Source organism: Mytilus galloprovincialis, chromosome 2, assembly GCF_965363235.1.
Source record: "Mytilus galloprovincialis chromosome 2, xbMytGall1.hap1.1, whole genome shotgun sequence".
In the NCBI taxonomy this organism is placed as follows: Eukaryota; Metazoa; Mollusca; class Bivalvia; order Mytilida; family Mytilidae; genus Mytilus; species Mytilus galloprovincialis.
This window is the reverse complement of record NC_134839.1, coordinates 94,054,410-94,080,392: the sequence shown is the minus strand read 5'-3', so window position 1 is coordinate 94,080,392 and position 25,983 is coordinate 94,054,410. Positions and strand designations below refer to the sequence as shown.

The 25,983-nt window shown below is 32.8% G+C and overlaps 1 protein-coding gene and 2 long non-coding RNA genes across 3 annotated transcripts; 1 reads left to right on the top strand and 2 right to left on the bottom strand.

Annotated features, from left to right (window-relative positions):
- The first annotated feature begins 3,179 nt into the window (after positions 1 to 3,179).
- On the top strand, positions 3,180 to 5,960 carry LOC143064917 (equistatin-like). Its single transcript, XM_076238131.1, has 4 exons — positions 3,180 to 3,325; positions 4,154 to 4,277; positions 4,988 to 5,067; positions 5,659 to 5,960. The coding sequence occupies exons 1-4, from the start codon at positions 3,229 to 3,231 to the stop codon at positions 5,844 to 5,846; spliced, it is 489 nt and encodes a 162-aa protein (XP_076094246.1). The 5' UTR covers positions 3,180 to 3,228; the 3' UTR covers positions 5,847 to 5,960.
- On the bottom strand, positions 5,861 to 7,581 carry LOC143064918 (uncharacterized). The gene is made up of 3 exons (XR_012975351.1): positions 7,264 to 7,581; positions 6,702 to 6,915; positions 5,861 to 6,304 (listed from the first exon to the last, which is right to left on the bottom strand). It is a non-coding gene; the product is annotated as an uncharacterized LOC143064918 (long non-coding RNA).
- A 3,796-nt stretch (positions 7,582 to 11,377) lies between these two features.
- On the bottom strand, positions 11,378 to 19,500 carry LOC143064916 (uncharacterized). The gene is made up of 3 exons (XR_012975350.1): positions 19,278 to 19,500; positions 18,599 to 18,679; positions 11,378 to 11,926 (listed from the first exon to the last, which is right to left on the bottom strand). It is a non-coding gene; the product is annotated as an uncharacterized LOC143064916 (long non-coding RNA).
- Between the last annotated feature and the right edge of the window lie 6,483 nt (positions 19,501 to 25,983).

The window sequence follows — 25,983 nt, the reverse complement described above, 5'->3', positions numbered from 1 at the left end:
TAATTAAATAAATTTGCTTTTGAATGAAGTTATTTATAAAGTCATGCAAGAGGTGATTCATCGTGAAACCCAAGTGAACACACATATACAATCAAGCATATCTGTATGGACATGATAAATTTAGTTTGTTTCAATAGAACGTATTAAAAAAGGGAGATAACCTTTATAAAGTTTAACAAATATCTAATAAGACCAATGTCGGAGATTTTCATAAACTGCTTTAATTTTTTCAGCTCGACCAGGGTTATAATATATTGACAATTATAAAAAGGGTAGTTCTTCGTCGTTTCAGATCGAGGCAAGCCGTAGATCGATGTAAAGCCACACATTGTTGAAATCAATACATGCGCGAATATTTAGAGAAAAAAAGAAACAGCTGATGCTGATGAGTTTTTGTTGGTTACTTTTTTGCTAGAGAGGCACTTTAATATATGGCGGTGTCAAACTTCCTCCATGAATACTCGCCTATCCAACATAGGATACAAAATAATACATAGACATTAAAACACATTAAAAATCAGTGGGAAAAGTACAAAATTATTGAAAATTTTTACGCCCCCTCACCAAAAGTAAACCAAAAACAAAAGAAAAACCCATAATAAAAGATAATCACAGTTACTGCATGATAATTGAAAGTTCTTGTGTATATACACATGCCATACATTCTTACAGTTTCTTTTAAATAAGAATGACAAATATGATCAATGATTTTAAACTAAAATTGTATAAAATGTTTGGTGATAAATATCAAAATAAATTATCGCAAAGATAGGAAATCTCATTTAGACCAATTTATATAAATAAAAGTGTGTTACCAATATTACTATCGCTAAGAATAGTTTTACTATATATTTTAAATGTGAAAATCTTTTACAACGTTTTCTTTTAATTATTATACCTATCTTTATTCTGTGGTATAATTTGTGAAGACGTGGGATGCAAACAATTCAAATGATTTCTATGGTACTTGGATATATATTGAATAATCATATATTGTTGACATTTATATTTTGTTTTACTTTGTAAAATTATTCATATAGACATAGTAAATAAGATCCCGTTTTACGCGGGAAAAATCTTTCATCAATCAGCTGAGAGTTTTCCTATTATGAAATCTTAAAAATGACGTTACTGATTCGTTAGGGTTGTACAGATAATGAAAGGATGTTTGAGGTTTATCCAGAAATTCATTGTTGTCAGATAGTCTCGTGGCAGAATCTTCGTTTCACAACTGGAAACCAAAACGCAGTACATCATGCTTCTTACTTCATCCGAACTATATAACTGTTAAACTTTGACATCGTAAATCAATTTAATGCAGTATATTCTACTTTTGAATTTTGTGATAACGAAGTAGGCTGTGGTCAAATGGGTGATTTTAAATAATATACGACAAACACTTTTTCAAGAGATATAAATATCTTTGAAACATTATATTTAAATTAAACTGGTAGCACGGGTTTTCTATAATGGTAATTTGAAGTTAAATTATTCTACAATTTATGTAATGCTTTATCACCAAAAGTGTTACAGATACTTACATATTGTTATCAGAGGCGGATTTAGAGGGGGGGGGCCCCCTTTTTGGGAAAAATTTGGTTGCTTATATAGGAAATCACTGAAGCGTGAATGGAGCGGGCCCCCTCTTAGGTCAGTCAGTGGGCCCCCACTTATGAAAATTTCTGGATCCGCCACTGGTTATTCAAACTTTGTAACGCATTTTTTTTTATACTGTTCCTTACAAAATGTCATAAAATCCACGAGATCGCTTTACTAACCTCTCACCTAAGGCTTGGTTGAATAGCAAGAAATAAAGAGGTGGAAGTTACATAACTAATTCAATGTATACATATAAAAAATATATCAATATCAATTCTAAGATCTCTACAAGAGACTTTTCGTCGTTGGTAAAAAGATGTACATATATTTATATTAATTTCTGAAACACTTAATTAAAAGAAAAAACATATATTATATGCTTAACACTTAGAATTTATAATAAAAATGATAGGTCACAGCGCATTTTCCCAAGATACAGTTTGTGACAAAATGACATATTTTGTATGGATTATACAGGAAAAAACATCATTATGTATTAGAAGCTAAACTAAACGATAGAATTGTAAAATGAAATACGAGTTTTTTTCCGCTTTATTAGCTGGAATGTGAAATGTTTTAAGATACGGAAATTATGAAATACCTGATTTTTGGCAAGTTTTGGGACATTTCAGAATTACTGGAAAATATGAGATATGTTTGTTTTGTACACATTTTAAATTAGTTTAATTATGTAAGTTAAGGTAAATAGTAAATAAAGAGCTAGTCTTTTTTCAACACTTTGGATATTACACGAAATCTTTGTGAATGAGGCCAAACTTTTTAAAGGAGATTTAGAAACTTTAATAAATAGTAGGGTGTGGTCTTTTTACAATTGAACCGCAAAGAGAGACATTTCTAACAAAAAAAATATGAAAAGCATTGCAATATTAGACGTGAAGTGAAATCCGTATCATTCAGTGATTTTATAAAATTCCTATAAAACTTCAGGAGTTTAAAAAATTACTTAAACTGCTAGTGGTTTTACAAAATCTCTCAATGTTTCAGGGATTTTACAAACTCACTATTACAAATACTGTATGTAATGAACTTTTGTGTAAAATATTATAAAACAAAATGATAAAAATTTCTGCATGTATACACCACTTTGTACATTCTAGACCAGGGGTATCATTTTTGGAGTGCAATACCCGAAAACAAAATTAAAAAAAAGCACATTATGTGAATAGACAATACTTGCGTCACTTTTTCAAAGCCTAAAGACATGTAAATATATGTAATGATTTTAATCAGATGTACTATACATGTATTAACATCTGCTTTAATGTCAACCGAAAGGCACGGTGTTACAGTGTTGGTTATCACAATTGACAATGTTCCCTTATCAGATAGTTAACATAGACAATATTTGTTTTGATCATTATATAATTTAATGTTGGTTGGTATATTCATTCCTTCCAGCTTTCTGTTCTTGACATTTTTAATTGCAAGGTGTCCAATTATCAGGGATCTGAATGTAGCCATATGTTACATAAATACTTTCACTGTGCCCAAAAATGGGATATTGAGTTATGTCTGTTAGCTTCTGGCAGTGGAAGATATGTATAAAATGGGGGTTGTAGATTGTCTCAAAGTATTTCTGACTTCTGAATTGTAAAGACCATACCGAAAATGAAGGGAGCCTTTAACTTTGCTGTCTGTATTCTTAGTGTTTGCTATTTATTTCTTCTGGATGGAGCGACTGCACGTACACGCAGTTACGGTGAAGGTATATATTAAATACATTAATGTCTATAGTGAAAACTACATTTAGTCAGAAATTAATCCTTTTTCCATTTCATGTCGCAAAGTTATAGTAACCCTGTACCTTTGAAGGAAGAGAATAGACGTATCTTCTTTTTTTTTGTGAAATTTTAAAATTTTGATAGGTTCTGAACTTTTTTTTTTTTTTACAACATTGATATGACTGTCATGGGTATACTAGACTTACTTTGATTTCATGTTTGATAATATCATAATCTGAAAAGATTAAACAAACATTTGTTGTTACATATTCATAGTAAATATGCCTTTATAACAAATAATGGGTATTTTTATTAGTGCGTTTGATAAAAAAATAATGCAGAGACATACTGATTTGGCTTTAATACAACTGTCGAAGAGACACATTAAATTAATTTTCGTTTGGTTGTTGCGCAGTTTTTTTTTTTATTTCAGTGTTTTTCATAGGTACTTTTCTCAATCCATTACATAGTGTGCAACATACATTTTTTTAAGACAGCAAGATTGTAATACTTTTGAGTCGTCCAAATTGGAATAATACCTTTGATGTTGTTTTGTATGTCGATGAATACTTTGGACATTTTAATTTAAGAATCAAAATGATTGAATAAATTACTTTTTCAAGTCATGAATAATTTCATTTTCCGTATGTTTTGAATCAGCATTTTCTTGTGTTTTATTCAGTGGTTAGAGTTTTGTTCAACTGTTTTTAAAAGGAAAATAGTAAACGTTTGCCCCATTTAAATTATATACATATGTAATAATTAAATATTATAATACAGCATAGCTCTTTAAACGCATTCCATCCTTTCAGAAAAACATTGTCTACGTGAATTGAAACAGTTTCATACAAACTCAGAGCTGGGTATGGTTGGAGGAAGGAAGCCGGTTTGTGACAGCGAGGGGAACTACGCCCCAAAGCAGTGCTCAGGGTCTCAGTAAGTAGCGTGATACAATACCAATTGAATATAATCGATTTTCATTAAAACACTGAAGGGAACTGCATGATAGTACATCAATGAAAGAATATAATTGTACCTAGTACCTTCATTTAGAAGGGGGCTATAAATCTATATACGAGGTGTGCAAATACTTTACAAATTATGACTTGGATGGAGAGTTGTCTCATTGGCACTCATATCTAGTAGTCAAAAGATATCTAAAGAACAACAAACTATCACCAAAAAGAATATACTAAGGATATACTTTCCCAAGATGTACCTGACCATACATACTTATTGTCTACGGTAAAATTGCAATTGTGTGACTTTGATGACTTTATCATGCTAGTCTCAAATCTTGATTAGGATAGAAGATATAATATAATATTGTTGTAAAATGATGCCCTTAATGGGTTCTTGATTAGATTAATTAAATCCGTCTTGTCTTCTTCTTATAGCAGAGTTAGCGCACTGCCAAATAATCGTGCAAAACGATTATGATTTTAAATTCATAAAGTAATAAAAAAAATAATCAAATACGGTACTAAAGAACGGATTTTTTTTTTTCAGAACTGCTGCGCCAAAAGTTATTTCCCGAAAAATACTATGCGTCCGTTATTTTTTCTTTGGTTATAAAATGCTATTTTTATGTCTAAGTTGGTTACAAAATATGTGCGTTTTCGTATTAGTAATATTGTCAATTTCAGATGTTACTGTGTAAAAGATGACGGTAAACAAATTGAAGATTTTAGTGTTAACCGTTGGGAGGCCGAACAACAGACATGCAGTTAGTATATATCATCTTTATTGAAAACTAATTTCGTTGTATGTCTACTTAGATACACTTATTGCGTTCTGTCTATATCAGTCAGACGCCCTCCAATATTATTTTGCGGTTGGAACTATAAAATAATATTTTGATTATTTTAAGCATTGGAATGTAATACCATGAATCGGAGTCTCATATTATCGTGTAGTGGGAAAGTATAAAATAGGTTCAGCTATAATTATGTACGATGAAAGATAACTTAAATTTAGATATTAATTTAATTTACTTCAACAATTCATTTCGTAGTAATTTTCTTCACTTGTATGGTTATACACTTACACATCATTTTGTAACTTGAGTACTAGTATCTGAGTATATATTTCATTGATGAATATCTTGAAATGTTCAGTCAATGTTATAGAGCTGTGATCAATGCACTATATTTTGTTTTATTCCAAAAGCAGTGATTAAGGCACTAGCCAATCACACAAGGGCTATGGTTGAATGATAAATGCGATCTTCACTCCAATAAAAATATTTGTTTTCTTATGCTTAAAACGTATTGATAAAAACAACATTTAATTCTAATCTGTATCAATTTAATTACAGAGTGCGCACGTTCTCAAGCTGAGTATCAGGAAACTGGTATGATTGGGAAATCTTTCCGTTGTACAGCCGACGGTAGCTATGACGAAATTCAGTGTACAGGGTCACAGTGTTACTGTGCTGACGAAGACGGACAACAAGTCGGAAGTGATAGTGTTCATATTGTTTATCTAGACAGACTTAATTGTTAATCATCTGAACTTCATTTTGTTCTGTTTTGTTCTACTGTGTACACTGAAATTAAAAGAAATAACTTGATTTTTAATGAGATCTGTTTTTATCACAATAAAGTTTGTTATACAGTCTTCTCTCTTTCGACTTTTTTTTAAATCTTGATCCGCCACAAAACAAGTAATGACATTAACAGGTGAGCAGAAAAGTCATTGTTTTTATAAAAAAAAATAAAAATACACGAAATCACACCACAGAAATGGTTCCATGTATCCAAGTACACTTGATAATGTATGTTTAACATGAGGCAATACTGTTTCCAGGTAGACACAATTTATTTATAAGACTCCATTGCTATTCCTTTTACTATACATCCACCAACCCAATGATACAGTGTCATGAATGCATCCTTATCCTTATCGGTAAAGCTATCACCTAGCGCTTCCTCAACGGCATGAATTAGACATTCACCAAACACCTATAGTAAAAAAGTAAAAAGTAAATATCATTTCTTAGGGACTAACAATTCTTTGGTAACTAGCATATTAATACTCTATTTAATTTACATATTTACAGCTTATTTCTTCGTTTCCGAAAAGGTATGAAAACAAATATTTCAAGCACTTGACAGATGACTGGTTGAAAGTCTGCTTATTTTGTTGTTCGTTCTTTTTCAGGTCAGTGAAAGTACTTAGAATTGGGTGCCATATTCATATCACACTCCAGTGAAAGTACTTAGAATTGGGTGCCATATTCATATCACAATATGGTGTTACACTAGTCATATCTATCTATCTATATATATTATCTAAAAGTTTTATTCTAACGATTTCTTGTGGAATACTATGTCGTGTATCATACATGGTTATACATACCAGGTAGAAATCCTGTTTGACGCCATAATGAAAGTGTCTGTTCCCTAAGTTTTCAAGAACAGGTGTCATAGATGCTTGATCGTCTAACGAACCAACTGCTTCACCAATCATATCAAACAATAGCCGTATGTGACTTTTTACCATTCTCCATCTATCAGGATTATTTTCATCAAAGGAAAACAATTTCTTTGTTTCAGGTTTCCTTTTGAATAACCTGGCAATGTAAATATTCCACCCTATATTTCAAATTACAAGTTTTAATTAGAATAAAATTAGAACATCTGATACTAGTCTTGACATTCCCGGTTTCTCTGTATGGTTGGTTTATGCGAAGTGCTTTTTCTCGTTTCAATGATTGATTGAATTGAACAGGTGTTTACGATGCTAACTGATTCATGTTCTTGGACAGTCATCAAATGATTCTGATAGAAAAGTCATGCAACAGGAAAACACTATCGTATAAAGCCTATAAATTATACTTGTTCAAATTGAAAATCTTTAAAATGACACAAATTTTTACGTTGTCAAATGGTACAAATGCTAACAATGCAAAAGACTCAACTGCCTTGGTGGTCTCCTTTTTCTTTTCTTTTTTAGATCCCCGGCCAAGGCGAAGAAAAAGTTTTAAAATCAGAAGAAAATTCGATACAGTATATTTTTTCATGGTATCAATTGTCTATGTATCTGTTTATGTTGCCCTTTATACAAGTATCAAAGACTTGTGTGTTTTCTGAACTAAATTTGTTGTTCTTTCTTTTGTTTTTCTTTCCGTTATTACACTGACCGAGATTAAAAAAACTCTTAAAACAATAAATTACAGATTTGGATGTTAAAGATTGATAGTCTCTGTTAATTTTATTAATAGCTTTGGTAGACTCTGAGAATAAAATTTAAGGACTACTTTCTTGTTCACAACCGTATATTGACCTCTAGATGTCTTATGACCTTGTTGAATTGTTTGGTGTTGTATCATTGATTATGCTGTATAGTCGCCGTCAGCTGAAATTCGTAGCGGTTATCAGTAAAAATAATCTAAACTATCAATCGCGTTCACTCGAGATATAGTTTTTCACATTCTATTCATAAATCGCAAAAAGAAAAACCACTACTGACCTACCTTTTAAGTGATCGCACTGTAATAATCTTGACCTTCACATTTTCCAGAATATTTTCCATTGTAATTCCGCCATCTTCGTTTCTATGAGGATCATTTGTTTACATATGACATTCGTCACTGTACGCAGTTTCCTGAAATGTTCCTTTCATTGATGTGATAAGGTTTCCCGCGCTTTATGCAAATTTTATGAAATTGAACTCCACGGAAACACTTCCGGTAAAAACAATGGCTGATTCCACCATTCAAAATCGTCTATGAAACTGTAATAATCCTGACCTTCACTTTTTCATAGACGATTTTGAATGGTGGAATCAGCCATTGTTTTGACCGGAAGTGTTTCCGTGGAGTTCAATTTCATAAAATTTGCATAAAGCGCGGGAAACCTTATCACATCAATGAAAGGAACATTTCAGGAAACTGCGTACAGTGATGAATGTCATATGTAAACAAATGATCCTCATAGAAACGAAGATGGCGGAATTACAATGGAAAATATTCTGGAAAATGTGAAGGTCAGGATTATTACAGTGCGATCACTTAAAAGGTAAGTCAGTAGTGGTTTTTCTTTTTGCGATTTATGAATGGAATGTGAAAAACTATATCTCGAGTGAACGCGATTGATAGTTTAGATTATTTTTACCGATAACCGCTACGAATTTCAGCTGACGGCGACTATAATACTATTTAGAAGCTGTACAAGAATGGCTGCTATCTTGATTGGCTGCTAAAAGTGGCTGCCAGCTTGAGTCTAGTTATTTAGAATGCTGTTCTAGACGTAGACATGAGTGATTTCCAAAACTAAAGCCTCGGTCACACCTTAACGGATAACTCGAACGGATGCCCAACGGATAACTTTTTTTCAACCCGTTCATGTCCGTAAGACGTCCGTTCTTACCCGTTAGACGTCCGTCCATATCCTTTGCATGTCCGTTTAGCGTACCGTTTATCCGTCGACTTCCGTTCTGTCCGGTAGAAATTTTTTAGCATGTTCAAAACTTTGAACGGACGTCCAACGGATGAAATGTCCGTTGAACGTCCGGTAGTCGTCCATTTTGTACGGTACTCGTCCGTTTCGTTTCCGTTTTGTATCCGTTACGTGTCCGTTATACATCCGTTGGAGGTCTGGAAGATAACCTCACCAACGGACTTCTACCGGATGTTTAACGGATAAAACAGATGTTAAATGAATGAGAAACGGACTTCTTCCGGAAGTATAATGGATAAAACGGATGATGAACGAATCTGAAACGGATAAATGCCAATTAGAAAATTTCGCGTCTGAAATGCCAATCAGATTTCTTAAGGTTCATGAATTCTTATTATTCATAACCGATCTTAGAGTAAGGGCACGTCTTCACAATCAAACATCTCTTACTCAGGCCAGACACTGCCCTTTGGCGACATTTTGAAGAACAAACCAAAACCAGTTACACAGAAACATTTTGAATATTTATGCGATTTACATGTATTATTATTGTCGCCTTTAGATTTTTTCGTATATCTTGTTCATCCGTTTTATTGGGTATGCTTCCGTTAGGTGTCCGTTTTATCCGGTACTCGTCCGTTAGATGTACGTTCGACATCCGTTCTGTCTGGTACGTTTCCGTTTCTCGTACGTTGCATATCCGGTGTGTGTCCGTTATGCATTCGTTACACGTCCAATTTATTCGGTCAGTACATCATCGGACTCCCAACTGATACCAATTTTGTCAACAGACAACTTTTTTGTTCATCCCTTAGACGTCCGTTCGTGCTTTCCGGTAAGGTGTGACCGTGGCTTAATTACAGACTGGAGAAAAATTCACATAATTCCGTTTGACATATACTTATGATATGATGTATGCATGCAAGGCTCACAATAAATCATAAATTTGGCTTTTTATAGATATGCAGCCTATTTTGTATATAAGGTTGATACAATAGAGGTTTTGTAAAAGTTGAGATGTAATTATATCCATAAATAAATAAAAATCTACGTGTCCTTCACTCGAACGTGTTCAGCTCGCTCTAACGTTTTCGATAGCCTAAAATGATCGTATTCTATCGAGGGCTATACTGTTAGGGGTTTCCACACTATTGAAAACAGTACGCGGTGTCCTACAGTTGCAAAACAACCGCATCATTCGGACTGTGATGATGAGTTGTCTCATTCGCAATTGTACCCATCTTCTTATTTTTCATTTACTTGCTGTTTATGTCGGAAAAGCTTATACGTTGACTGACATCCTCTTTGAAATTTATGCCTCATATCTTCTTTGGGCAGAAATTATTTCAAATATAAAAGTTTACCACCAGAAAGTTATCATTCACCCAAATCATAAATAAACACACTTCTTCCACTGTGAAATTACCGAAATAAAATTTAAATGGAAATGGGGGACGTGTCAAAGAGACAATAACACGACTAAAACTCAGAAAACAACAAAAAGCCAGCAACAGGGCTTCAACAAAGCGATAAAAAAAATGCCGAACCCGGGAGGCCGTGTTCAGCTGTCCCCTAAACAAAATGAATACTGAATACTGAAATAAATCGGAGAAATGGCTATGTGTGACAAAAACAATTAAAAAAATCTGCGTTGGAATTATAAAAAAAATCTTACTGGGTTAACTGTGTTGTTTATTACATAGAGATAATTGTCCAACAACAACATGGCTTTTTCCATATCAGCCTGGGTATCATCCTGAGACCCCTATATCAGCCCGAGACGGAGTCGAGGTGCTGATATGGGTCGAGGGATGATACCCAGGCTGATATGGAAAAGGCCATGTATTAATCGCTTTATCATATACTTCCGACAATAGTTTCATGTAAGGCAAATAAACAAATGCAATAACTAAAACAGTCAAAAACTTTATAAAGAAGTTAAATTATGAATCAAATACATGTATACTATAATTGTCCAACAACAGCATCACTACCTCCATATATATGTGTGGTAACATTTCCTATAGAGGCATTTTGTAACATTGGAAAGGAGTAGGTCCAGTAAGACCCCTTTTTGGCCCCAAAATATAGCAGTTTTACAAAATTGTTAAAATGTAAACTTTTAGTTATTTATTGGACAGTAGAATGCTTCTGCTAAATAAAAATGGGCTGTTTTTGACAATACAATGCACATATATCGGGTACTAGCACCATTAAGTCATGCTAAATTACTGAAATCTTCAAAATTCTTGCATTTTAGTTAAATTTTAGACAGTTTTCGTGTGAAACGAAAGTGGCCGCATTCGTGTTCATCCTTAATATTGAAATGTAAGTTGTATTTTATGATAATACATAACATATATAAAGGTTGAGGATGAACACGGATGCGGCCACTTTCATTTTTGACAAAAATCATCTAAAAAGTTACATTTTCCGGCATATTTGGTAGATTTTTCAAATTTGAGCTTGAATCGGGTTGTTTTTAATGACTAAATCAGTTAAAATCTTTCACATAAATTAATTGATTCAAATGAAATAGACACTTAAGTGTTTAAAAAGTGGTCAAAATCTTTCGTAAGATGAACCTGAAATTTGAGGCCAAAATCGGTCCTTACCGGACCTACTCCTTTGGAAGAGTTTTATGATCATTATTACTCCATGTTTGTTGTACTATAAAATGATTCTTAATTGTCAATGGCATTTGTTAGCAAGTACTAAGCTATCCCCACAAAAGTCCCCGTAAATTTTGCCGTCGTCATAAAAAATATCTGACGTCACAATGGAAAAGAAAACAATCGATACCGGAAACACCGGAAGTAATTTGCACGAGAAGCACTGTTATGGGTTTTTGCACGAGACGCCCCTGATATGGGTTATCAGCCCGGGTGGGAAATTATGGCTTGTGTACTTCCGCTCATTACACATATGCAAAAGCTATCATATCAATGCTAAGTATATGATAAAAAAAAATATGAGGGTCTCACATAGCACTTTTTACAAATATATGAGTATGTAGGCATATGCATGGTCATGTTCATACGCGTATACGGACAAAATACTCCTATGGTTCGGAACATATACAGAAAAATGATAATTAATTATAGTATCACGTACCGTCAGTCATATCCGGCTTTCTGTTATGCTAGCAAAGAAATACACACTTTGCTCATTTTATAATGTGTCCTGAAAATATAAAGAAAGGAGAATGTTCAAATGTTATACAAACGTATATAATACATATATATATATATATATATATATATATATATATATATATATAGATTATAACATGGCATTTTCCATATTGGCCCTGGTATCATCCCGAGACTCCCATATCGGCCTCGAGGCTTTAGCCGAGGGCCGATATGGGTCGAGGGATGATACCAGGGCCAATATGGAAAAGACATGTTATAATCTATTTATCACATATCTAAGTTCTGCAGAATAGAGACACAAAGTTCAATTATACCAATTTAATGAAACATAACAGGTAAAATTTTAAATTTTGTATCACAAGAGTGTCGTCAAGGACGCAATGACGTGACGTCATTTGGAATCAGGGCACAATATCAATATCGTCTTTTTTGCCCCGGTTAATTTTGAGGTTATTGCATATGCAAAACCCAACGTATTCGTAACAAATATGTGATAAATATATATATATATATATATATATATATATATATATATATATATATATATAAATGATCTGTTTAGTTAGTGATCAGTGTTTTAGTGTTTTCCTGTGTCCACTGTTTTACTTCAAAATCTATTTGGAATAATTTAAGTTTAAGAACATTTTGTCTTGCAGGATAATTTCATAGCAGGCTCTTTTTACGTTGTGGTTTTTGTTCATTTCTGAATATCAAACGGTGACCTAGTTGCTTACATCCAAGTCCTTTAGTCTGTGGTGGATTCTAGCAGTAGTATCACTTGCAATTACATCACTTCTTATTATAAATGTTTGTTTGATCAACTTGGGTCAATAGACCTTGAAAAGATATCAGAATAGATTCAAATGAATGCATAACGCATGTCTGGTTAAAAAAAATACTAGCTATTTAAAACTATTTAAAATCATTATAAAGTTTCTTTCCGTATATATGCGTTCTCATTACTTGTCAAATTTTAAACATCATGTGGGTACACTAAGGCACATAAATCGTTTCTCTGTTGATGGACTAAGATTTCCATGAAAGAGGCGTCTGCTTACATGAAATATTTGCAATTGGACGTTTTATAACAAACACCAATGAATCTATGAATCTATCCAAAATCAACTTACAAATATTTCGAAGTATTTGTGTTTGCTTTCACCTGGAATGCAAAGAAATATGAATTTTGTGTTTTTAAAAATACACAAGGAACACACGTTATTAGAACCGTGTTATTAGAGTAGTGAAAACTATATCAAACTAACTCAAGTGTACGTAATCATTTACCGAAAAAATCATACAGAAGTTCGATCTTGTATTTTTTCTTACTATTATAAATGAAATTAGTTCTAGAAGAGACTTTAATTCCCCTTTTTTAGTCTTTTTATTTAATCATAGATAGATATGAATATTGAACAATCCTTTCAAGTACAATTGGGGGAATCGAAAGAATTAGTCTTTAATTTAAACAGTTTTAGATATTAAAGTTATAAGTCATGTGTCAAGCAATATTCTGCAAACAGGGTGTATTTTTTGTATTTATTGACAAGTTTCTGGGTGATCTTTTCTTATTACTTGTTTATTTGTTATCTGTTTTGAGGTTTAACGATATCAAATTCACGAATTTAAAGTTAAACAAAGGAGATTTGACAAGTATTGTAGATTTGTATGATTAGATTTCAATAATAAAGTATATATAAGATTATTTAAGTTTACAAATAAGTGCGAAATACAAACTGCGTATATGGGAAATCACTGTCATGGAAATTTTAATTCGTCAACTGCTACAAATGTAGAAAGTACAAAAGATGGCTGAACGAGGGGAATGGATAAAAACTTTTTTAAAAGCACTATTTACATTATATACTATTACAATGAGGAATACTAGTTAGTTTTAGCGAGGTATCTTAAAATAACGACACAAATAAACAAAATAAACCTAGATGTCAGCATTCCAACTACACCAATAGACCGATGCCTATACACTTTTTCGAGCTTCTAAACTGTCCAAAATTAATCATAGATTTAACAGATAATATGTAAGTACTGCCATCAACACCAACAACAAAAAAATATATGTAAACGATTCTTTGTATGCATGTCAGTTTTTTGCTGCTAACAGATATGAGAGACACAATCGTATAGCTTTCCTATTTGGCAGATAATCTACAGATGTTATGCATACAATTTAAAAGATTTATTTATAAAAAATATTCTAGTTGAAAATATCAGTCTCATACAATTCATGCTGCAAGACAACAACCTTGTCAATTTAAAATACTTAATTCTATTTAAGAAAAAAATACAACCGTTGAATACAAACGCACATTTTGTATCCTAATATTTCACACTGACTTTAAAAAAAACAAAACTGAATAAATATTTTTCAGAATTTGATGCTTGACGACACATTGCCATTAGCTCATGTAAGCAACAGACATGCGATAATAACGCACGAAGCTAAAAACTTTTATCCCCGGCTTAGTATATATCTAGGATTTTGATTGGTTAACGCACGTCGTTACAAAACCCATAGCCCCTGGGTGTTGCTAACCCATATCCCCGGACGTTGCTAACCATTATCCCGGGGAACTTCACGCAAATTTTCCTAAGTTTTATGATTGCTCCTTGTAAAATATTGAATTCTGTAGATTATCTATGATGTTTGTAATTAAATATTTAATTCATTAACGATTTTGTCCTATAATGCCGATCATTTTCACTCATTACATTAAATGCATCACTTGACTGCCAAATTTTCAAGGAATGGGACTACTGACCTAGCTATGCAAATGACCCACGTTGACGTCACACCATCTATGACGTAACTCTCACAACATTGAGCGCCAAATTTGATTCAATCCAGTTTCTCTGTCTCCGTATTAAAAACGTCTTATATTTGACTACCTGTAGGGTTCTACCAAAGGTAATCCCTACACCCAGTAGAAACTATGTAAAATTTCCAAATTTCAAAAAAACTTTTTTAGATAATGAAAAAAACGTTGTTTTCACGTTACACTTTGTACCCGAATTTCCATAAAAACTCGCCCAATTCTGACTAAGACCGGGGATAAATTCGTTATCTACGTTCATATCCGTAGATATGGATATTTTAACACCCTTCAGTACCCTGTACACCCTTCGGCTACGCCTCATGGTGTACTTGGGTACTTCAGGGTGTTAAAATATCCATATCTACGGATATGAACGTAGATAACGTATAATATGAGGAATTAATATCGTAAGCAGTGAGTTAATAAGTATGGAATTTACGAAAATGCAATGCCACAATCATACTATAAAATGAACGATCATAGCTTATCAATTAATAAATGAATTTAGTAAATTGGTTATTTGATATTTTGAATTCATATGAAGTTTTATACTAGTGTTTAAAAATGAAATTATCTTATTATTTCCACACAATCAACACGACATATGATGTCGATTTAACGATTATTGAGTTCGATATTGCGACAAATGATGTTCATCTTACGACGTATACTACTTTTCTCGATTTAACCTCATCTGATATTGTAATTACGACACAATTTAACTCTAACCGACTACCGTACTTAGTTTTCCATTTAAACAGTTCTTTAAAAAATCAAAATCCAATTAAATTTTGTAAACAACTCAAAAAGTATTAAATGTGTAAGATGAAAGTTTTTATTTCTTATTTTAAAGCAATTTTAATAAATGAACTCCTATTTATTTATTCAAAATTTACATATACCAACACCAAAAAAAAAATCATTAAGATATGACAAATGAAAAACATTAGTCATCGTAATCTAGATTTTCTAAGTGAGCAATGTATAAAAGAAGAAACACTTTGATTGTTAATGTGTGAAGAATATTATGAATACAACCTGACGGTATGCATAAACAATTAGAAATATATACGGAACATAAGTATCCGTATGGGATTAGTTTGGAGTCAATGAAAGTATTAGAAAGAAAAATAATAGAATGAACAAGCGAAATACATCACATTTATAAGAATTGAACATCGTATCACAAAATGAAAGTACATAGAAACCCATAGAAACATACAGTTTAACGAAAAACTCGTAAAAGCCTGTATCGCTCGCCTGGTCGAAGTGCATATTTAACAAAGAACACTCTCCAACATATAGTAGAGGAGAATAGAATTAATGACAAAAGTCTGTTTTGTTGATCTTGTATTACTGATTATTTAGTCTATTTATTTTCTCTCTATCTTCTTTACTTTTTGCTCAAAACATAAAACAGGGTAGAAAAAAATACCACATTTAAGGGCTATCACTCCTATAAAGAGCGGCGGTCTACTTATTATATTTACAAAATTTGATTTGTAAGTAGATCTTGTTTACTTAGATATTTTTTTGTAATTAAAGTGTCTGTTATGTTTTATCATCAGTGCCAAAACGCACAAAACTTCATTGACTGGTGAAAAATATTATTAAATGGCAATAACTCCAATAAAGAGTCTTCGGACAATTTCATCCATATTGTCTTAGTTGTAGAAGGTGTGGTATGAGTGCCATTGAAACAACTCTCCATCCAATTCACAATGTGTAAAAAGTTAACCATTATAGGCCAAAGTGACTAGTGTAAAATCATTCAAACCGGAAAACCAGTTCTAGTTTATATTTTAAAAAACGAGAAACGAGAAACACTTATGAACCACATCAACAAACGAAAACCACTGAACAAAAAGTTCTTGGCTAAGGAGAGGAGTAAAAAAATGCGGCGGGTTGAAACGCTTTGATAGGCGCCAACCTTCACCCTTACCTGAAACAGTAATATGGCATTACAACTTAGGAATACACACTATATATATCAATTGAATTTAAGTCGATCATAAAGAAGTATAATTGATAAATATTGATAAAAACAAGTAAACATACACTGAAATTTGATCTATGACACAATATATAAAATATATGTCAAACTATAACCTTGGACAAAATGGACTTAAATCAAATAATGTACATAGGTAAATATAAATATAGAATAACTTTGTTGTTAGGAATACGTATATATTTGTAACAAAATAAATTTGTAGTTCATATAGCACCAGAACAGAAGTTTTATCGAATACCACATACTTCAAGTTACCAAAGGTGGCTTCCGAATAATGTTTGCTTATTTATGTTTCTACCTAACTATTATTTTAAGGTATAAGTCAAAAATGCAAAAAATGTAAACCAATCATCATCAAAGGGCAATAACTGTAATAAGGGGTCGACACCTGATAATTATTGCAATACAAATGTTCTTCTTATCCATTATAGTTTTTAAGATAATAGACAAAACTATAAAAAAAAAATATAACATTTGTCATTTAAGGGCAATAATTCTTTTCAGAAGGCGTCTGACAATTTTGACGTATTTGGATAATTTGTAGTGCTCAATAGGAACATTTTTGATTCAGTTAGATTTTCTCTATTCAAAACGATTTTCAAAATAATAGACAAAACTTGTATTTTACTGACCACTATATTCTATTTTTTTTTTACCATTTCAGCCATTTTGGGTGGCAGGCAGGGACATCGGACACATTTTTAAAACTAGATACCCCAATGAGTGTGTCACAGGCTACATTTGGTAAAATTTGTCCAAGTTGTTTTAGAGAAAGACAATTTTTGTAAAAGTTAACGTACGACGACGGACGACGGACGCAAAGAGATTAGAAAAGCATACAGGTGAGCTTTAAAAGTAGACCATATCAAATGGATGAAGATAGATGTATAAAACATACAATACTGAAATTACTGAAACAAATGGTAATACTGGCAAAGATTATCTTTCAATAAATATTAATAATATTCATTCACACACTTATAACGTTTAAAAACAAATAATTTAATCCTAGTTTGAAATTTATCCTAGTTTGAAATTTGAAATAATTTCAACAAGAAAATTTGATACTTACCAGTATTTTCAATAGCTTTATATCTAATGAGATTTACATTCTCAATCAAATTCTTTTAAGACCGCATTCATGGCATTTAAAACTAAAATTGCACATTAATATAGTAAATGAAGAGGATGTAAACTAAGTAAATGGTCTCTCAAGCGCAGTAAACCAAATTAATTTCTATACATAGCATTGTAATGTGTTAGTACTAATAAGTCGGTTTGATAAGTCCATGAAACAACAACAAAAGACGTGTTGTAAACGTCAGCCAAATAGCTATCCTTCAAAATAAGTTAATAAAAATGCATACCAAACACTGCATATTTCAAGTTTTATTAAACAGAATTTTCCGGGGTTTATTGGTTAGTAAACTGTACAAATATATTCGCAAAGAATCAAACGTCTGACAGATTTGTCTAATTTTTTTTTTTTTTTTTCGAAAAATATTTAATATTTTTTTTTACTATTTACATTTTTTTTATTATAGTATAGTATAGTTTATTCAAGAAAATTCAACAAAAAATCACAAGACAGTACAAAATAGTATCACAATATATTTTAAAATCAGTGCTTAGAAAAAAGCCTGGGATATTCCATAAAAGCTAAGTATAGCTTATTTCCTATGGAGTTCCTTGTTGGAAAATAATATTTCAATTTATTGTTAATTTAAAAAAAAAAAGACACAAATATGTTATAAAAAAAGGAAAACAGGAATACCGATATAATATATCATTTAATGACCACTTTTTTTATTTTGTTTTAATTAGAAATTGTAATAAAATAGAAACAAATTACCTTTACTCTTGTTAATCGTTCTATAAGTCCAGAGTTGAAGGAAGGTGACCATACACTGACTTCTATGCCATGACATTTGATCTATCAAAATATGAACAATATTACGTTGCATTTAAAGGGATATGGTAAGTATTTTTATTATTTAGGTAAAATCATTGGTCTCAAATTAACTATTGTGAAAGAATGATTTGACAAATGTTTTGAAAGAAATCATATTGCTTTTTAGTAAAGAATTGCAGTCGTTAAACTTGTTTGAATTAATTAAATTGTTGAATAGCGTTTTGACGTAAACCATATTAGTGACTTGTTAAGTTACATTGTAGTATATTCAGGTGTCATCGTCAACTTTTATTAAAAAAAAAAAAAAAAAAACAATTTCTATTACAATTGTTAAAATAAAAATCAAACATTATTACTGAAAAATCAAATCGTAAAAGGACTTTTTAAATGTTTCGTTTTACAATTTAATAAATTGTTTGAGAAAGAATTTTTATAGACGATTATGCAATTCTGAATTTTAATTTCATGAAAGGTGTCATAATTCATAAAAATCATCATGTTGAATCGTTGGATTTATTGTAAATTTTCAGAAGACTTGATAAATGCAATTTTAAAATTTTGCTGAATAATTAATTGCATGCCGAAATTTTACATATTAAAAAAGTTCTTTTAAACTTACCTTAAAAAAACTTTATGATATCCGGGTGGCTTAAAAAAAAAAATCCTACACGTATCGCACTGCTGTCAAACTTATTGTTTTAAATTTTAAATTGTTTCATAGTTCAAAATGTTCTCATACCACGGTTAGATCACTTTACAGCTCTTACTGCCTCTTCATATATGCAGACACCCTGGATCATATATTTTATCATATATTCATCATCAGTATCCTAATGCATGTTTCAAACATAGTCGTATATTCTTAGATATTGTATAAATATACTAATTTTTATAGAAAAATCCATGACAGAACACAAACTTCTTTATTTAAACTTAAATAAAGAATAGAACATCAGTCTACTTGGAAGTAAAGAAAAACGTCTGTATCATCAATGTAGACTAAATATGGAAACGCAAATGTAAATGTAATGGTGGTTGCGAGACAATTTTGACACAAATATAGCACGACTGGATACGATATCCTTCTTCCATAGCTCGGGACATGCAACTTTACAGATAATGCCAACGTCCCTTTAGTCTTGATGCGAAACAAACTTGATAAATTATTCAGTGATCTTAAAGCCTGAACTTTTGAAACATCATTCAACTGATACACCAGTATTTAATGTGGTTGACATTCCTAGATAAAAAAAACCTATTCTATAAGTGAGGTAGAACGATTCATTGACGACGATATCACACTACTCAAACAAACTGTAAACATTTACAATAACTCAAGATTTTACTGACTTTCAATTTCTTAATATTATCTATTTACAACAGTCGGTGATTATTAAAATCTCTTTATCAGGACGGCCTTCCCCCATACTTCTTTTTTTATCTCATGTGTTACTTCGAGACTTGCACATACGATTAAAGTAGCTTGTTGGAGGATTTTCTACCTAAGGAGTAAATTACCTTAGCTTCGGCAAAACCTTTTGCAATTTCAATGCTCCTCAACTCACGTACTTTATTTGGCCTTTTTAACTGTTTTGATTCGAACGATGAGTCTTTCGTTATTAAAAAGCGCGCCTGGCTCTTATACAAAATTTCAATCCTGGTATCTATTATGAGTTTATTTGATAGATTTGTAGTTTACCGATGTTCAACTCTTTTATATTATTCAGAGGCAGCAGTAGTTCTCCGATGTTCAACTCTGGAAGATTATTAAGAGACAGCAGTAGTTATCCAATGTTCAACTCTTTTATATTATTAAGAGGCCTAAGTAGTTCTCCGATGTTCAATTGTGGTAGATTATTAAGAGGCAGCGGTAATTCTCCCATGTTCAACTCTTTTATATTATTAAGAGGCAGAAGTAGTTCTCCGATGTTCAATTGTGGTAGATTATCTAGAGACAGCGGTAGTTCTCCGATGCTGAACTCAGGTAGATAATTCAGAGGCAGCGGTAGTTCCCCGATGTTCAATTGTAGTAGATTATTAAGAGGCAGCGGTAATTCTCCCATTTTCAACTCTATTATATTATTAAGAGGCAGAAGTAGTTCTCCGATGTTCAATTGTGGTAGATTATCTAGAGACAGAGGTAGTTCTCCGATGCTGAACCCTGGTAGATAATTCAGAGGCAACGGTAGTTCTCCGATGTTCAATTGTGGTAGACTATTAAGAGGCAGCAGTAGTTCTCCCATGTTCAACTCTTTTATATTATTAAGAGGCAGAAGTAGTTCTCCGTTGTTCAATTGTGGTAGATTATCTAGAGACAGCGGTAGTTCTCCGATGCTGAACTCTGGTAGATAATTTAGAGGCAGCAGTAGTTCTCCGATGTCCAACTCTTTTATATTATTAAGAGGCAGAAGTAGTTCTCCGATGTCCAATTGTGGTAGATAATTTAGAGGCAGCAGTATTTCTCCGATGTTCAACTCTGTTATATTATTAAGAGGCAGAGGAGTCTCCTATGTCCAATTGTGGTAGATAATTTAGAGGCAGCAGTAGTTCTCCGATGATCAACTCTTTCATATTATTAAGAGGCAGAAGTAGTTCTCCGATGTTCAATTGTGGTAGATTATTAAGAGGCAGCGGTAATTCTCCGATGCTGAACTCAGGTAGATAATTCAGAGGCAGCGGTAGTTCCCCGATGTTCAATTGTAGTAGATTACTAAGAGGCAGCGGTAATTCTCCCATTTTCAACTCTATTATATTATTAAGAGGCAGAAGTAGTTCTCCGATGTTCAATTGTGGTAGATTATCTAGAGACAGAGGTAGTTCTCCGATGCTGAACCCTGGTATATAATTCAGAGGCAACGGTAGTTCTCCGATGTTCAATTGTGGTAGACTATTAAGAGGCAGCAGTAGTTCTCCCATGTTCAACTCTTTTATATTATTAAGAGGCAGAAGTAGTTCTCCGTTGTTCAATTGTGGTAGATTATCTAGAGACAGCGGTAGTTCTCCGATGCTGAACTCTGGTAGATAATTTAGAGGCAGCAGTAGTTCTCCGATGTCCAACTCTTTTATATTATTAAGAGGCAGAAGTAGTTCTCCGATGTCCAATTGTGGTAGATAATTTAGAGGCAGCAGTATTTCTCCGATGTTCAACTCTGTTATATTATTAAGAGGCAGAGGAGTCTCCTATGTCCAATTGTGGTAGATAATTTAGAGGCAGCAGTAGTTCTCCGATGATCAACTCTTTCATATTATTAAGAGGCAGAAGTAGTTCTCCGATGTCCAATTGTGGTAGATAATTTAGAGACAGCAGTAGTTCTCCGATGGTCAACTCTTCTATATTATTAAGAAGCAGAAGTAGTTCTCCGATGTTCAACTCAGTAAGATTATTTAGAGACAGCAGTAGTTCTCACATGTTCAACTCTAGTAGATTATTAAGAGGCAGAAGTAGTTCTCCAATGTTCAACTCTGGTAGATTATCTGGAGACAGCAGTAGTTCTCCAATGTTCAATGCTGGTAGATAATTCAGAGGCAGCAGTAGTTCTCCAATGTTCAACGCTGGTAGATTATCTAGAGACAGTAGTAGTTCTTTAATGTTCAACTCTGGTAGATTATCTAGAGACAGTAGTAGTTCTTTAATGTTCAACAGTTATAGATTATTTAGAGGCAGCAGTAGTTCTTTAATGTTCAACTGTGGTAGATTAATTAGAGGCAGCAGTAGTTCTCCTATGCTCAACTCTGGTAGATCATTTAGAGGCAGCAGTAGTTCTCCGATGTGCAACTCAGTAAGTTTATTTAGAGACAGCAGTAGTTCTCCGATTTTCAACTCTAAGAGATCATTTAGAGGCAGCAGTAGTTCTCCGATGTGCAACTGAGTAAGATTATTTAAATATAGCAGAAGTACTCCAAAGTTCAACTGTGGTAGATTATTAAGAGACAGCGGCAGTTCTCCGATGTTCAACTTTGGTAGATTATAAATAAGCAGTAGTAGTTTTCTGATGTTCAAGTCTGGTAGATTATCAAGAGGCAATGGTTCTCAAGTTCTCCCATGTTCAACTTTGGTATATAATTCAGGGACAGTAGTAGTTATCCGAAGGTAACTTAGCTCTGGTAGGGTATTCAGAGACAGCAGTAGTCATCCGATGTTCAACTCTGGAAAATTATTTAGAGACAGCAATAGTTCTGCCATGTTGAACTCTGATAAATTATTTAGATGCAGCAGTAGTTCTCCAATATTCAACTCTAGTAGATTATTTAGAGACGACAGCAGTAGTTCTCCGATGTACAATTCTGGTAGATTATTCAGAGACAGCAGTAGTTATACGTTGTTCAACCGGTAGATTTTTAAGAGGCAGCAGTCGTTCTCCAAAGTCCAATTGTGGTAGATAATTTAGAGACAGCAGTAGTTCTCCGATGTCAACTGGTAGATTATTAATAGGCAGCAGTAGTTCTCCGATGTTCAACTGTTGTAGATTATTTAGAGACAGCAGTAGTTCTCCGATGTCAACTGGTAGATTATTAATAGGCAGCGGTAGTTCTCCAATGTTCAACTGTGGTAGATTATTGAGAGGCAGCGGTAGTTCTCTTATGTTCACGTCTGGCCATTTTTTTAGAGACTGCAGAAGTTCTCCGATGTTTAAATGTGGTAGATTATTTAGAGACAGTGGTATTTCTCCGATGTTCAAATCTCTTTGATTATTTAGAGACAGTTGTAGTTCTCTAATGTTCAACTGTGAAAGATTATGAAAAGTCAGCAGTAGTTCTCCGATGTTCAATTCTGGTTGATTATTTATAGGCAGTAGTAGTTTACTGGTGTTCAAGTCTGGTACATAATTTAGAGACAGTAGTAGTTATTTGATGGTCAGCTCTGGTAGGTTATTCAGAGACAGCAGTAGTTATCCGATGTTCAACTGTGGACGATTATTTAAAGACATCAGTAGTTCTCCCATGTTCAACTGTGGTAGATTATTAATAGGCAGCAGTAGTTCTCCGATGTTCAACTCTGTGAGATTATTAAGAGGCAGCGGTAGTTCTCCGATGTTCAACTCTAATAGATTATTTAGAGGCAGCAGTAGTTTTCCGATGTTCAACGCTGGTAGATTGTTAAGAGGCAGTAGTAGTTCTCCGATGTTCAACGCTGGTAGATTATTAAGAGGCAGAAGTAGTTCTCCGATGTTCAACTCTGGTAGATTATTAAGAGGTAGCGGTAGTTCTCGGATGATCAACGAGCAGAAATGCATATAATTGTTTTTTGACCTCTTGATAGATAAATGGCTATGGTTTTAGGAAAGGTATCACTCTAATGGATTGTAATTTCCCTTTAGAACTTATTCTATTTTTCAGAAATCTATTTTATTTAAATAAATTGATAATTATCAAAAAAAGTTACGATCAATTATGCATTTGCATTTTATTATATGGAACGTTTTTGAACTATTTTCCAATGGCAGTTAGTCCGTCATTTAGGCAGGAAATTATATACACTTATACGTACACTACACACACAACTGATACCGAAATCGGAAAACAAGAACGTCCTACGGCATAACGTGTATAAACCGAAATGCAATATAATTCATGTTCAGTCGACCATTCATTGTTATAGCAACGACTTAAAAGATTAAAAACATCATTAGATTGCAAATCTATACTATTAAACGAGAAGACCTCATTTTTGGTGTCGCTTCTCTTCTTTCCACAATAAATTAATCAACACGCCTCTGTGTCCTATAGGTACAGTGCATAGTCGCATTTGTCATCCATTCATATGATTATTCAGATTGAGTTATTTTGGGAGAAAAACGAGAAAAAAGGCATCCGGATATTGTCCCGTCATTGGACGAAATTTTAAGTCTGATTAGACTTCCGGTTTGCGTTTTTCTGTATACTGTATTTTAAGAATTCTATCTGCTATCATTTTCAAGTTTACTATCCACGGCGGTCACATAGTTTATTAAATAGAGAGGGTCTGTATACTATATCAATGACCACCATGGATCGATTAGTAAACTTAAAATTGAAAGTAAATACACTATATTTATATAGTAATGAATGTTCATAATATACGCTAAAATTATTCATGTGAACTTTTGATACCTTTTCTGATACAGAAATTAACAACTATAGTTCACCGTACGACCTTCAACAATGAGCAAAGCCCATATCGCATAATCAGCTTTAAAAGGCCCTGAACTGACAAGGTAACACAATCCAAACCAGAAAACTACCTAGCGGCCTTATTGATGTACAAAAAATGAACGAAATACAAATATGTAACACATAAACAAACGATAACCACTGAATTACAGGCTCCTTACTTAAATGTTCATAACATACTCAATGTATTATGTTCATATTGAAATTGATAGAAAACCAAAAATTGGGAATTTTGGAAATAAAGGAGGAGGGATATAAAAAAAACATTTTCCTGTCCCCAATAACCTATGACTTATGATACTTTTGCTGAAATTCCCCACTAAATGTATTATGTTCATATTGAAATTGATAGAAAACCAAAATTGGCAATTTTGGAAATAAAGGAGGAGGGATAAAAAAACCACATTTTCCTGTCCCCAATAACCTTTGACTTATGATACTTTTGCTGAAATTGTCCAGTCATTCAATATTTTACATAATTCTTCCAACAACACTTTACATACTATAAACTACGCTCTGAATGCCCGCGATTTCGCGGGTGTGTTCTAGTAACACTAGAAATTAACCCGACCCTTTTCCACACATAATTCAAATAATTCTAGTTTGTCAATCGGTTTACTGCTTATAATGCAAAATACAAATCTAAGAAATGTTTTTAAAACTAACAAAACACACTGATCGTTTCTTTATTTCCCAATGTAAATGAAATGAAACGAAAAACATTTTATACCACAACAAGAAGAGGAAAGAATTCAACATTTGCGGATTTTTATTACGGCCTATTGACCCCACACGTAGATATGGCGGAAGGAAAAATTAACCCGGCATTTAAGCACTACCTTAAAAAAAAAACAGAAAACGACGAAAAGATAAACAGTATACAAAATAAAACACATAAAGTACATAACTAAACTAAAAGACAAAGCAACACGAACACCGCCAAAAACCGGGAAAAATCCCAAGAGCCCCTGAAGGTTTATAAGATCCTGCTCCACATGTGGCACTGATCGTTTTGCTTATCGAATTACAAATCCGTTGACATATCTTATTTGGTAGGATATAATTCGAGGGAAAGAGAACGGTATTTTGGTTAAAACATTTTAAACAGATATTCCATAACGGTTGACCAACTCGTGATGGCATCTGTAAAACTTGCAAAGGAATGATTTCAAAAT

Excerpts from the sequence above, each read along its gene's own strand:
- LOC143064917 (XM_076238131.1), top strand. The coding sequence starts at position 3,229 with ATGAAGGGAGCCTTTAACTTTGCTGTCTGTATTCTTAGTGTTTGCTAT. Across the intron at positions 3,326-4,153 it reads TACACGCAGTTACGGTGAAG|AAAAACATTGTCTACGTGAA; the intron begins GTATATATTAAA and ends CCATCCTTTCAG. Across the intron at positions 4,278-4,987 it reads AAGCAGTGCTCAGGGTCTCA|ATGTTACTGTGTAAAAGATG; the intron begins GTAAGTAGCGTG and ends TGTCAATTTCAG.